The sequence below is a fragment of the Pimephales promelas genome, chromosome 1 (assembly GCF_988280905.1).
Source record: "Pimephales promelas chromosome 1, fPimPro1.hap1.1, whole genome shotgun sequence".
In the NCBI taxonomy this organism is placed as follows: Eukaryota; Metazoa; Chordata; class Actinopteri; order Cypriniformes; family Leuciscidae; genus Pimephales; species Pimephales promelas.
Window position 1 is genome coordinate 10167757 of NC_142769.1, and position 13658 is coordinate 10181414.

General features: G+C 37.8%; 1 protein-coding gene across 25 annotated transcripts in view; it reads left to right on the top strand.

Moving 5' to 3' along the window:
* LOC120477782 (adhesion G protein-coupled receptor L3) overlaps window positions 1–13658 on the top strand; it is a 375074-nt gene that overhangs the window by 291535 nt on the left and 69881 nt on the right. For all 25 annotated transcript variants that reach the window (XM_039669601.2, XM_089125499.1, XM_089125755.1 and 22 more), the window contains one exon: window positions 7337–7520. In XM_039669601.2, the coding sequence (XP_039525535.2) occupies window positions 7337–7520 (184 nt within the window). The remainder of the gene's footprint in view (window positions 1–7336; window positions 7521–13658) is intronic.

Here is a 13658-nt window from a genome sequence, read left to right on the forward strand (position 1 = left end):
ACACTAAGAAGGAAATCTTTTTTTTTTTTTTTTTTTTTTTTTTTGCAGTGCCTTGGAAAATGCAACTTAACCTACTGCTGTGGTTTGACACATGGTCGTTATTAAATGGACTTTAATGGAGAATCAGTGTTTAACAGCATGTGATGTTTTAAAGATGAATGTGACCGACCTTGATCTCAATGTGATGCTGTATGAGAGACAGACACACTTGTTTTATAGGCTGCTAAGATGCTGTCTGTCTGCCAGGATCAATTGCAAATGCATGCAGACGCACACTGCAGAAACTAAAGGAGTTTATTTCTTAAGGCCTTTAAAAGGGGCATTATGTGTCGGTCTAGTATCTATAAGCACAACATAAAAGCTGCATAAAATAGAGAACATGTATTAAAAACACTGAATTTTCTTGTAAAGGCCACACACACATTTTCATTTTTTTTTTTTTTTCAAACATTGCAATATGAGTCTGACTGATATCTATAAGCACATAAAAGGCAGCATGCAATATTTGTTTTAAAGTTAGAACTTGTATTACACAATATGAGTTTTCTTTCTTTAATAACTATCAGAGTGATCAGCCACACACTTGCAGTTATAATGCAGTCTGGAAGTTATTCGAATGTATGAGAAGAATCATCAGATTTGCACAAACACACGCACACACACACTTTTCAGGAGTTGTTAGAGTTTGCAGGGTTTCTTCTGCTCTGCTGCTGAGATGATTCAGTATGTCTGACCTTAGAGGCACATGTGTTGCGGAAAAAGGAAGAATGAACCTGTCAGGAAAACTGTCAAGAAATGTCAAAATGAAATAAATAAGATCCTATATCCAGCTTATTTTAGGACCATTAAGATTTCTTGTATTGTCACATTTTTTTTTATGACACTTTAAGCACATTTCCCATTTAAATGATCAGTATGTGAAAAACATAGTCACTGTAATGTGATTTTAAAAAAGAAAAAAATGTATAGCTTTTGTTTTCTCTGTGTTAATCTGCTTTTAAATGTATTTTTTTTATGTTTGGCAGCTCATAGAGAAGACTTTTTCATTCAAATGATCAGTCGCGTTAGATCAAGTTCCCAGTTTAACGCTTGTTTCTAATGTTCTGCTAACACATTTACCTCCCAGAATCCGTTAAAAGGCTCATCTGCATCACAAATACATCTCTCTCAATCCGTATGTATTTATCTCATTAGCTTAGAGCTCTGGAAGTTGAGACGTTTAAGTTAATTGTGAGCCTGCAATCAGCACCAAATGTTTGCTATATGAATATTTATTGTGTTGTGCACAATGTGATTCATGATGATGCAAAAATTGGTATTAGAGAGCGTTTGGCGTATTGTGTCCTGGCCGGATTACATTCCCCCTGAGCTCAGGCAGCCTGACCTGGGATCAGTGAGTAATCTTCTTGTGTTCTCGCCGGGGGTTTGTTGATGATCAGGGGTCAGGTGGTAAGCTGCTCACATTGGCTGGTCCAACCTACGTAAGCCATGAGATAGAGCGGTTCAGTTCGGCCTGGACTCATAGCCTGAGCCGGTTCAGCACCGCGACGGATTACAGAGATCAGCACTGGTGCACTGACAGGGCATTTTTTGACTTTATACCCGGAGAGCAACAGTAGATTAGTGCGGTAATGACAAAGATGCGTTTACGGCTCAAACTTCTCCGTGACACCGAAACATGTGACTCTTCGGGATTAGTTCAGCCAATTAACATTCTGTCTTCTTTTACTCAATGAAGCTGTGACTGTCATAAAAAGTGTGAAAATTCTGATTTAATTGTGTCTTTAGGATACATACAGTATAACGTTAGCACATTAACCACTGGCCATTTTCCCCCAGAAATCTTTAAAGGGGTGGTTTACTGCTTTTTTTCTTTGCATGATTGTGTTTATGGGGTCCAATTTAACATGTATTCGTGTTTTTTTTCTTTTTTAAAGTCTTATTTTTCATAAATTTCACCTTTATTGTAAGCCGCTTTCTCCTCTGTCATTTGAACGACTGGTTGACTTCCTGAGTCTATGAAACTTCTCCCTCAGAAACAGGCAGTGGGCTCAGATTGGTTCGTTTGGGCCGGTGTGTTGTGATTAGCTAGTGCACGTTGTCCAGAAAATTCACTCCCGTTACCCTTACGGGCGAAGTTGCATGTGTTGTTCAAGTCAAATGTACATAATGGTGTCGATACTGCAGTATCAGTATGAGCCAGAATTAGACCCAGAAAGCGGCTATGAAGAGAGGCAAGCATAACCTCACCACATACGGCTCTTATAAAACGCTTCTGAATGGCAATTTTCCTATATTTTTTATAGGTAAACTTTATACACGTTTGTTTTACACAATAGCATTGAACTGACTGGCTACTATATACACAAACAGCGTTGACACTGGTTTACGTTCTTGATCAAATCGAAAATAACATCATAAAGGATATATACATGAAAAATACATTTACAACATTAGTACATATACAAAATTCAGGTCCATAATGTTTGTACGCGTTTGTCGTAGACACAAAATAACATAACTAGTAGCCTAGTCGCTATAAAACCAGCGCTGGTGTAACGGAGGCCAGCTAGTAGTTGCTGTGGGAGTAAACCTCACTCCCCTGATCTCAATAGGTGCTCTAGCAACAGATGCTAGAGGCTGCAGTCTTTAGCCTCCTTGTTAGAGCGCCTGACTTTCATGCCGGAGATCCAGGTTCGAGGCCCACTCGGAGCGGGTCGAGTGGGACCCGGGTGTAGGGGTTACACTGGCATTTGATAAAACTAAAACATTACGTCTGAAATTATACATGCAAATACATTTACAATGAATAATTCCTAGCCTACTTACAGGTTGTGGCCCAACAACTGCTGTCTCTGGTTTTAAAGTGTTTAATTGATTCAACTGAGATTCTGGACACTGTCTTCCGTAAATGTGCTGCACAGAGAGATAAATTGTTGATGAACTACAGCGTCCGTGGGAAGCCCGAACACAGAAGACCTGACAGCTGGTGAACATAACACGCTCGACGAGCCGCAGAAATATGGCCATGCCCTTTTTTTTGCATATTCCGGAGGGAGGGTTGATGTAAATGTTTGGGTTAGTGACGTCTAAAACCCATTGTAGTCCCAATCGAGTTCAACATTACACACTATTTAAAATTAAAAAAGTGAAATCGCAATCAACCACCCCTTTAAGATGGTATTTCTGTCGCAAGGTCATTATTGTTAACTAGAACTATTAACACATTTGGTTACACTTTATTTTAAGGTGTCTGTGTTACGGTATAATTATACATTTAAGTGCTGAGTAATATAAATGAACTACATGTACTTACTATATGGTTGTGAATAGGATTTCGTTTGGATTTGGATTATGATTTGGAACTGAGAAATTAGGTCAAGACAGACAAACTAAGAACAAAGAAAACCGATGACAACAAACTGAATGTCCATAAACATGACAGAAACCTAAATAGTAATATAAAAAATAATAAGGATAATAATAAATTAATGAGTAATATGACGAAATAATGACAAAATTAAAACAATTGTATCTAAAATGTAAAAATGCTAATTTAAAATATAGATAAAACTACAATAGTATATAATTAATGCTAAAATAACAACAAATTCCCTCGTTGTCATTTCCAACTTTCAGGGGAAAAAAAGACCCAGAACTTTTTTTCTTCCGAGCAAAAGCTTGAAGAACATAATGAGTTATACTGTTGTCAAAAGTCGATAAAATACTGAAATGGTTAAAAGAGGTGGGTTTCAATTGGTACCGACTACTGAAATTTGGTATAGAGTGGTCAGGTATGACGACATTTTGTAGCCCAACCGCCAGTTAGCATCACGGAAGTTCCCTTGACAAAAAGATTTTTAGATTATCGCTAAAAACAAGCTATTTGAGCATCAAAAGTTTATGATACTTGCACATTTTTCCATCAAGATAATTATCACAGATGAACACAAGTTTTCTGAATTCGTCAGAAGTAAAACTCTAAAAGAGGCTATAAACGAACTACTCGCTCAACATCAACGTCACCACCACTAAGCTTCCGACCACTCCCTCGGTATTTATCTAAAAACATTTTCAACAAGCGCAGTTATAACCATAACGATGCTGTAAAAGCGGACTGAGTTTATCTTTTCTGCATGATGACGTTTAATGTCCCCGGTGGCCTTTGTAATCCCATTTAGCCACTTATTAGCAGCCGCCTTTTTCAAGACACGTAACCATTTCAAAAAAAATCACGAATGGGGTAATGGTGTGTTTTATGTCTTACAATAAAACGTGAAAGTGTCTTATGCTTTGTAGTTCACCACAGTCCTTATTTCATCCATTTAACCAAAATCCCATTCAAAAAACCCATTGACTTCGAGACTATGAAACCGGAAGTGCTAAAATGCTAACTCGCTTCTGTGTTTTGGCCTACAAACTGATGTCATACATGCTCCACTCTATTGTGACAACACTAATTAGTTCTCTCTGGTTTTTGTTGGTGGTGTTTTGCCACTTATTGCAACAAGGCACGTTTAATAATTTGACAGATCTGAGAGCAGCAACATAGCACAACATTTTCAGTGAATAATGCGTTCAATTTAAGCATAAACACTTTTCAAAACATCTTTTGTGTGAGGGGAGAATCAGGTTTGGAGTGAGAAAACAACACGTGTCATGTTGTTTGGGTGAAATATTCACTCAGCATTAGCACTATTATGTGTGAGTGTTGACTCTCCGGAGTGTGACATTGATGTCTTGATTACATAAACACACATATGCACACTCAATTCCAGTACAAAAGCCTCGATTCACCTTCTGCTCTGCCTGCAAGTTTACATAAGAATATTCTCTTTCATACTCCATTGATCAAAAGCCCAGAGAGCCGAAGGGTTCACTCGGTCCTTTATACTACATTATACCGGACCTCTCCTCCCATAAAGAGCGTTGTCTTATCTATTCACTCGAGCGCATTGAAAATGAAACGTCTTGGAAATTCCACAGATGTCGACTTTTAGCCTTGGCCGGGGATCTTCTTTGAAGTGAGCGCAAATCAGCATCTCTTGAAAGTCTGAGGTAAAAGATGCGAGTGGTTCTGTGAACCTCAGCTTCTGTTTTCATCTTTTCTGTCCTTCCCTCTCAATAGATTTCAGTCATTCTGGCAAAACTGATGTTTCCCAGCTGTCATTCGCCGCACATGTTTAGGCTTTGCCTTATTAGCATTCCAGTTGAAGTTTCGCCCGTAGCATTTTAAATGTTTAATTGGCGGTATTGGTGTTGAGCCGAGTGATGAGGTTTTGATGATGGAGGTTAAATATTATTAAAGAGCTGAATGATCGGCCACAGCTGTAGCGCCGTCTTCTCATCCGAATTGGTAGCTTTTAGCGAAGAGCTCTTTCGCTGTAGAGCGTCCACTTCTTGTGAAACTCACAGGCAGCAGTTGCTGAAGTGTCGGATTGGTTAGTGATTTCAACAACTTGATATCCGGCGTTGCAGAAATTCAGAGGCAGGTGTTAAATGACTGTGTGTGTGTGTATACCATCTGTTATGTTGTTGCCAGTGTTTTAGACATGGTACAATGGGAATGAAGTTTCACATCTTTCGATCAATTAATTTTTTTCAAGCCGTTCACTTATTGTGCATATGTCATACATTTCATATTAAATTTAGTTCGGAATTTATGAAAAAAATTAGGAAACCAGGCAGACATACTCAAAATCACATACTGGGTGGCGTTAACCGTGTTAAGATGAAAATTTTATCTTTATATTATACTGTATGTTCATGTATCATATACAGGAAAATAGTTATAAAATATGCATTATAGCTCAAGCGTCTGAGGTTCCTCTGCGTAAAAATGCAGATAAGCATATGTACAGCTGGTCTGTAATCTGTTGGGTCTGTAAAAGTTTGTGCGGAAAGCCCTTATATGGAGACGTTTGGGGATATTTATGCAAATTACAAACCTCGGCCATGTGGTTGCTCGTATTGAATGCTCCAAATTCATTAACATTACAGCAAGGTTAAGAACAAATTCATGAGTGTTTGCTTGTGTCGTGAATTAGGCAGACGTTTTTCATGAGAAGTGCCTATAATCCATGCAATCATTATAGTCAATGAAACCCATTGTAAACAATAGCAAATGGTTTTCCAAAAACTAAGGACATCTACTACATAATACCTGGAGAGAGTTATCTGTTAACATTCTCATTCATCTCAATGACAGGACCAATCAATACATTAGTTGTGTCCCAAAAGTGCCCTATACACTGTGCACATACTATGCACTATGTGGTGTAAGGTATGGCATTCAACATTGAAGCCTGATAGCCCCTCCCACTCTGATGTAATTAAAGATGAGACAGTTGAGTGCTTGAAATGTCCAACATTCTACACTTCATTTTTTCAGTTAATTGAGTCCATATTTAAAGGCCACTTCACTGAGAGATGACAACAGACACTTTGTTGGGTTTTGTTTAAACCCAGTATTAGGCCTATTTTCCCCTTCTGTCGGAATAGGTCAGCTCTTGTTATCACCTTCTGAAGATGTTGGGTCTAGAAATGTCTGAAGTAATTTACTGTAATCTGGTCACCATAAGTGAAATTAATAATCGTCAGGTTGAAGGAAATGCAAATTCAATCCTGTACAGTAGAGAGAACAGCTTAAACAAAGCTTTTTAGCTGTGCTGCCATTCTGGATTGCAGGAAAAAAGTACACTCTTATTTCAGCAATAAAAACAAAACAAACGTAAAATAAAATGAATAATACACAAATGGTTTGTTTACCTAGTCATTTTGCTCAACAGAAAAGACATTGGTTAGATTGAATATCTATAATATGGTGTATTTGTGAAATTTATCATTTATTTCTTGTAGGTTTGTGTAATTACTGTTTTTATTCATTTTGAGGAAAATTGAATCTGTTTTTGTGCATGTGATATGAGTAAATGCATGCTCGCATTTAGTCCAGAACTACCATATCCATCATGTTCACACACCGCACACATCACCTCTGGACTTACTCCTGATTTCTCTCAATATGCAATGTGTGGACAGGAAAGCTGTCAGTCAATAAATCTGAGAAAAAAATAAAAAAATGTAACTCAAAAAGTAAAAAGTAATCCATTACATCCATAAGTAATCTGATTACATAACTCATGTTACTTGTAATGCATTACCCCCCCAACACTGATCCTGACAGACCTCATATTGAATTGACTAGCCGAATAACGCTGATTCGCCAGCAAAATACCTTTCTAAATGTTAATTTTGTCAGTAGCTAGTTTTTAGGCTGTTGACAGGTTTAACAATGTTCTAGCTGCATCTGACTGCTAATGTTGTTTTGCCACTGCAGGCAATGGTGGAAACCGTGAACAACCTTCTGCAGCCGCAGGCGCGGGCGGCGTGGATGGGGCTCTCGACCGGCGAACAGCTCCGGGCCGCCACCATGCTCCTGGACACCGTAGAGCAGGGCGCTTTTGTGCTCGCTGACAACCTGCTCAAAACTGACGTTGTGCAGGAAAACACAGAAAACATCCGTAAGTCATTTACGTTTATGGATTTGGCAAATTCTACTTATGTTCATTTCAGGGTTTGCATTTTATCGGTTCATGCATTCACTGGGAATCCAACATATGAGCTTGCCATTGCTAATGGCATGCTTTGCTGTTTGAGCTACATGGATGTAAGTCAAGATTAAGTATCTCTAGAATACCATAATCATACATTCAAATGACAGACTTATCTCTTTTATTAATTATGTTGGAGTGAGGATGTTTTGTGGACTGTAGGCAGCACTTTGCAAGAGAAGGGTACACAGAAAGGTCTGAAACTGGTTTTGTTTTTATCTCAACCTTCAGAACATGTTAATTGTCAACATCAGTAGGTCAAACTAAAGATTATAAGCGCTCTTGTACATATATATATATATATATATATATATATATATATATATATATTTCCCATAAATTACTGAAGAAAACAATATTTGCTTGATAATTTTGTCATTTCTCAAATTACAGAAAGAAAAGTATTTGGTTGATAATTTTGTCATTTATATTTCACAGAAATCACAGGGAAAATATTTGCCTAAACATTGTCATTTACATCTCTCATAAATTACAGAAAGAAAATATTTGCTTGAATTTTGTCATTTATATTTCACAGAAATCACAGGGAAAATATTTGCCTAAACATTGTCATTTATATTTCACATAAGTTACAGGGAAAATATTTGCCTGAACATTTTGTCATTTACATTTATTATATATATATATATATATATATAATTTTTTCTGTAATTTATGAGAGATAAATTACATTAAAAAAAGAAAAAAAAATATATATATATATATATTTGCTTGATAATGTTTTCATCTGTTTTTCATAAATTACAGAGACATAAAATCTTCTTTGAAAGAAGATTTATCAATAATATATTTGTATACGCTGCATAAATATATTTCCTTGATATAATGTATATTTTTTATACATTATAGTTGCTTGATCATTTTGTCATGTATTTTTCTCATACATTATGAGGAAATACATTTCCTTGATGATTTCCTCCGTCTCATAAACTATTGAAAAAAATATTTTCTTAATCATTTTATCATTATTGTCAAACTTGTAACAGTTTTAAATGAAACAGGTGTGAAATGGTCACTTACAAGGTGGTGCAAAAAAAAAAAAAAAAGCAACGTGACATCAAAGTGGGCCTTATCCATGGAAAAACGTCTGTTTTTGATTGTGATCGAGGTTGCCAGTACCAGAAATCATCAATGCCCAGCTCAGCTGTGACCATGGACCCCGTCAGCCCTGATACACACCGATAAACCTGTTTTCCCTTGGAGATAATCTCATACCACTCTCTGAATACATCATTAACAGATGGATTTGACTACTTTACGTTTGTAAATCGTTTCATTTTCTTTACTGGGAGGCATAATTAAGCATTTTTAAATGAAAAGCTGAGTGAGCATATGCCACGAGCGATAATTTAGTGTCGTTTACGATGCGTTTCTCAGCCCGGGGAGGAATCGGACGAGACGTTTTGAGGACGCCCACGTTTTCCTGTGCCGCTTGCATCTGTTTGCGAATATCACAGTGTGAATGTCAGCATTCCCCAGATCATGGTGTTGTGTGCGTGCGTATATTCCTCTGGGATAAAAGCGGATGTATCTCCCGTTCCTAAAGACGGGGATTTAAGACAATCTGGCTGCCATGGAAACTCCAGAATTTAGGTCTGCCGCCTCTCTGTGGAGATGGTTGCATTTTGGGAATTAATAAAACAGAATTTATCGTGTCTGGCATGTGATTTATCCTGATATTAAGGGATCCGGAGCTTGGCTCTGTGGGGCGAGAGAGTCTCTCCCGACAAACTTTTTACGAGGGTTATTTTATATCCTTCGTGCTGCACGGAGATTAATCTGCGGGCTGTGACACCTTTAGCAGACCTTCAGGCCCTGTTTGATGGGGTTAGTTTGCAGCGTTATAAGGTTTGTTTGGCCCACGGGGCCGCTGAGTCCGTCATTGGCTCTGCTGGGCTGAATAGCAGCCTTCAGTTAAAGGAATTGATCACCCGAAATTGAAAATTCATTCTTTTACGCACTCTCATGTCACTTTATTTGGTGGAACACACAAGGAGATGCTGTTTTCCAAACACTGAAAAAAAAGAAAATTGATGTAGAATCCGTTTTCACTCAGAAAATGCTATTTTCACAATTAATTACAAAGAAACTGGGGTATCATGTCACAATATATCACAGTACAACAATATGTATCGTGGATAGTTCACCCAAAATAAAAAATACTGTGTGAGAAGTTTTCAGTTTTAGTGTCAGTAACCTACTATAATGTTGAATATAATGTATAATAATGCATTGAGGGATTATGTGTGTAAAAAGTGGCCTATGTTATTTTATATATATCTAGTGAGTGACAGAGTGCAAGCATATTTGTCTAAAATAGTTGTATTTTCAGCTTCAGAATCATGAATATTTTTATTCTGGTGTCACCATTGTGCTGTGCATTGGGTTATCAACACCAAGTCAAAGCCTATTCTAACCCCCAATGTAATAGCAAATTCTGCACTTGAATCAACAGTACATTTTTTTGTTTAAGGGATAGTTCAATTTGAAATTAATTTTTGATATGTTTTAGCTTACCTCAAGGGCATCCAAGATGTAGGTGTCTTTGTTTCCACAGTATTTTCAATTTTGATATTTTTTTAGGTCAAACCGTTCTTGTCTGTCAGTCATATAATGGAGGTTTAGGGGTTCCACCCTGGGTTCACCTCAAAGAACATGCACAGAGAAGTCCAAATTAAACATGATTTAATGACTCGTAAATGTAAATACACATTGATGGCCTAAAACACAAAACGAGCAATTTGTGTGAGAAAACGAACAGTATTTATATAATTTTTACCTCTTGTAACCACAGCCACGTCCAAGTGATCTCAAGGCACGGGCGTTTCGGACTGCACAAGCGCTGGAATGCGCCGGAAATGATCTCTTTATTTCAAAGTGAACTATTCCTTTAACCTTTTATCATATGTCTTGGAGTATCGCGGTAATATCGTATCGTGAGTTCAGTATCGTAATTTGTATCGGATTGTGACATGAGGGTATCGTTAAACCCCTACAAATAACACACTGAATTTGAAAGTAGAAAGACTGAAACGGTATTCTCTTGTAAAACGTATTCCAGGGTATTTACACAAGTGTGCAGTCAAGCTCCGAAAAGCAGTCGTATATTCTCCAATGTGTCGCCCATGCAAGATTTGCACTCTTTTCCAAGCCTTTTGAAGACATTTTGTGAGGAATATACAAGAACGCTATATGACAAAACGGCGCTATACTACGTCCATGGCACCCGTTATCGTTAATATAACACGCGTTGTGATGGTTAGGTTTAGGTGTGGGGTAGGGTAGGGTACTCTGATATTACGCTAAAGGATTTATGACGCCTTGGGCTCGCGTGAATATTAACGATAAAGGGTGCAATGTGCGTAGTATAGCGCCGTTTTGTAATATAGCGTTCTATGTGACGCTAAAGGATGAGAACGGGCTGGAATATACAGAAATATAAGATTTATTCAGCCGAAACATGCAAAAACAATAATGTTTGACATTAAACTTGGCACAATGTGTCTAAAGGTGTTATGTTCACAACCCAGGCTCACTGGAAAAACGTGCCTCTACTTAACTCAACCTCAACAAAAAAAACCTACATATTGACTGGAGTTAAAATGAACTCAAGTGTCAGTAAAACAACTTGCATCACTTTTCACACAGATTATGATTTAGCTTAAATGCGAATATATCGATAAATAAAGGTTTATTTTTGTGTGGTTCCTTGTCTATGACCTCAAAACATTTTTACCTTAGTGCATGATTTGTAAACGAATCCATCTCACAAATAACATGAGAGTGAGAAGGGTGACAGCATTTTCATGTTTGGAGCGAACTATCCCTTTAAGGCGGCACAGAGCGCCAGCGTCGCGCCATGTGGAGAATCGGGAGAAGATTAGCGGCGTTGCCATCTGATGTTAGTGTTGATGACACAGTTGTTCAGGGAAATAAAAGCCTGTTTCTGTGTGAGAATGGATGCTCATCTTTTGCCAACTTACCCTGAAGTGGTTGTTATCCTCCTCTTTCGGTTTAATATAATGCGCTTTAAAAAACAGTGCACCATTCTATTTAGATTTTCCTTCTTGATGGAGAGTGTGTTTGTTTGTTGTGCTCAGTGTCTGTCCTCGCGCTCATAATCTGGCGAGCAGATTTTGTGTGATTAACGTTATTTAAACCGGCTTTTGATTTCTCTTGAGGCACAACAGCGTCTCAGCTCGCTGTTTGCCGTCTTAAGCTTTTCACAGCGACGGCGGAGGAGTGAAAAAATGTTTCCGGCCTGCAATAATAGTCGTCTCTTTCTGCCCACGGCTCTTTATCGCTCTCTTTTGTCCTGTTGGCGGCAAATACCTGAAGCGGTGGTAAGCGCCACCCCGCAACCAAATCCGCGTCTCCGTTGGGATTTTTAATGTTAATTTTGGTGCGATAAGTGTTTGTGTAAATGCTCTGGGATTTTGCGGCTGACTTCTTTTCAGGTTCTGTGAAAGGATGTTGTCCAAAAAGGCAGCTGCAAAAACCAGGCCTGGTGGTGATGCAGCGAGTCAGTGCATTCATACTTTAATTAGAGAGCTGTGCTGAATCAGAGTTGGAATCTCAAACAGCACATGATGCTTTAATTTGAGCAAACAGCACAGCATGAGTTCTCCATTTGAACTTTTTTTATAAGTGCCGACTCTACGCAAGTTTGTGACATTGATGCTTCTATGTCATATGTGTTGCATATGCAGTTCACAACACTGCATTCATTGTCAACTACTGCTGTTTAAAAGTATAAAAGTGAGTTGATATTGATCAAATGTGACCCTGGATCACAAAACCAGTCATTTATACATCATATTAAAGGAGAACTCCGGCAAACAATGAACCTTTGGTCTAATAAAACATTGGTACATACAGTAGTCAACCGTTCTCTGAAATTTGTTTTCATGATAATCGAATCTAAAGAGTTTTATCTCTAAAAACTGTTTAGTGTATAATGCTAATGGGGGCATTGACTAAGTAAAAGGAAATCGCTAGTTTATACCACTAACAAGGCTCAAAATAGCCCCACACTAACACAGTAACATAATGAGGCTCCATGCATGCAAAACGAAGCATTGAGAACTTTGTAAGTGTACAGACCGTTTAATAAGAAGATACTTTATGAAGACAGTTCACTTCGTGTAGACAGACAGGAGCCATCTTAAAAAATAGTCTCGATAAGTCAAACCACGAACGTCGTGCTGAGTGATCTGAACTGTATGAACGGTGTTCGGGGATCGACTTATCGAGACTATTTTTTAAGATGGCTCCTGTCTGTATACGCGAAGTGAACTGTCTGTACACTTACAAAGTTCTCAATGCTTCGTTTTGCATGTATGGACTCTCGTTATGTTACTGTGTTAGTGTGGGGCTATTTTGAGCCTTGTTAGTGGTATAAACTAGCGATTTCTTTTTAATTAGTCAGTGCCCCCATTACTAGCATTATACGCTAAACAATTTTTAGAGATAAAACTCTTTACATTCGATTATCATGAAAACAAAACTTTGAGAACGATTGACTAGGTACCGATGTTTTATTAGACCAAAGGTTCATTTTGCACCCGAGTGCTCCTTTAAGGCTGAATAAGTAATCTTTCCATTGATGGTTTGTTAGGATAGGACAATATTTGCCTGAGATGCAACTATTTGAAAATCTGGAATCTGACGGTGCAACGAAATCTAAACATTGAGAAAATCGCTTTTAAAGTTGTCCATTTATGGTTGTGATTTTGCAGCATCCACACACAAAAACATTTTTTATGTATGTTTTCTGTAGGAAATTTACAAAATATTGTTAATTTTGACTCATGCGCTGTATTATTGGATATTGCCACAAATATAGCCGTGCAACATGTTGTAACAATTGTAAGTGAGGTGATAACAGCGATCATTCATTTCTAGTTCAATTACAGATTTGATTAAAATATCTGGATTTAGTTATCTTAGATGTTCAGACTGCAGGTACAGTAAATGTTTTTTTTTTTTTTTTTTCGTGACTCAGATCTGTTTTTGCAGCCCGTTCTC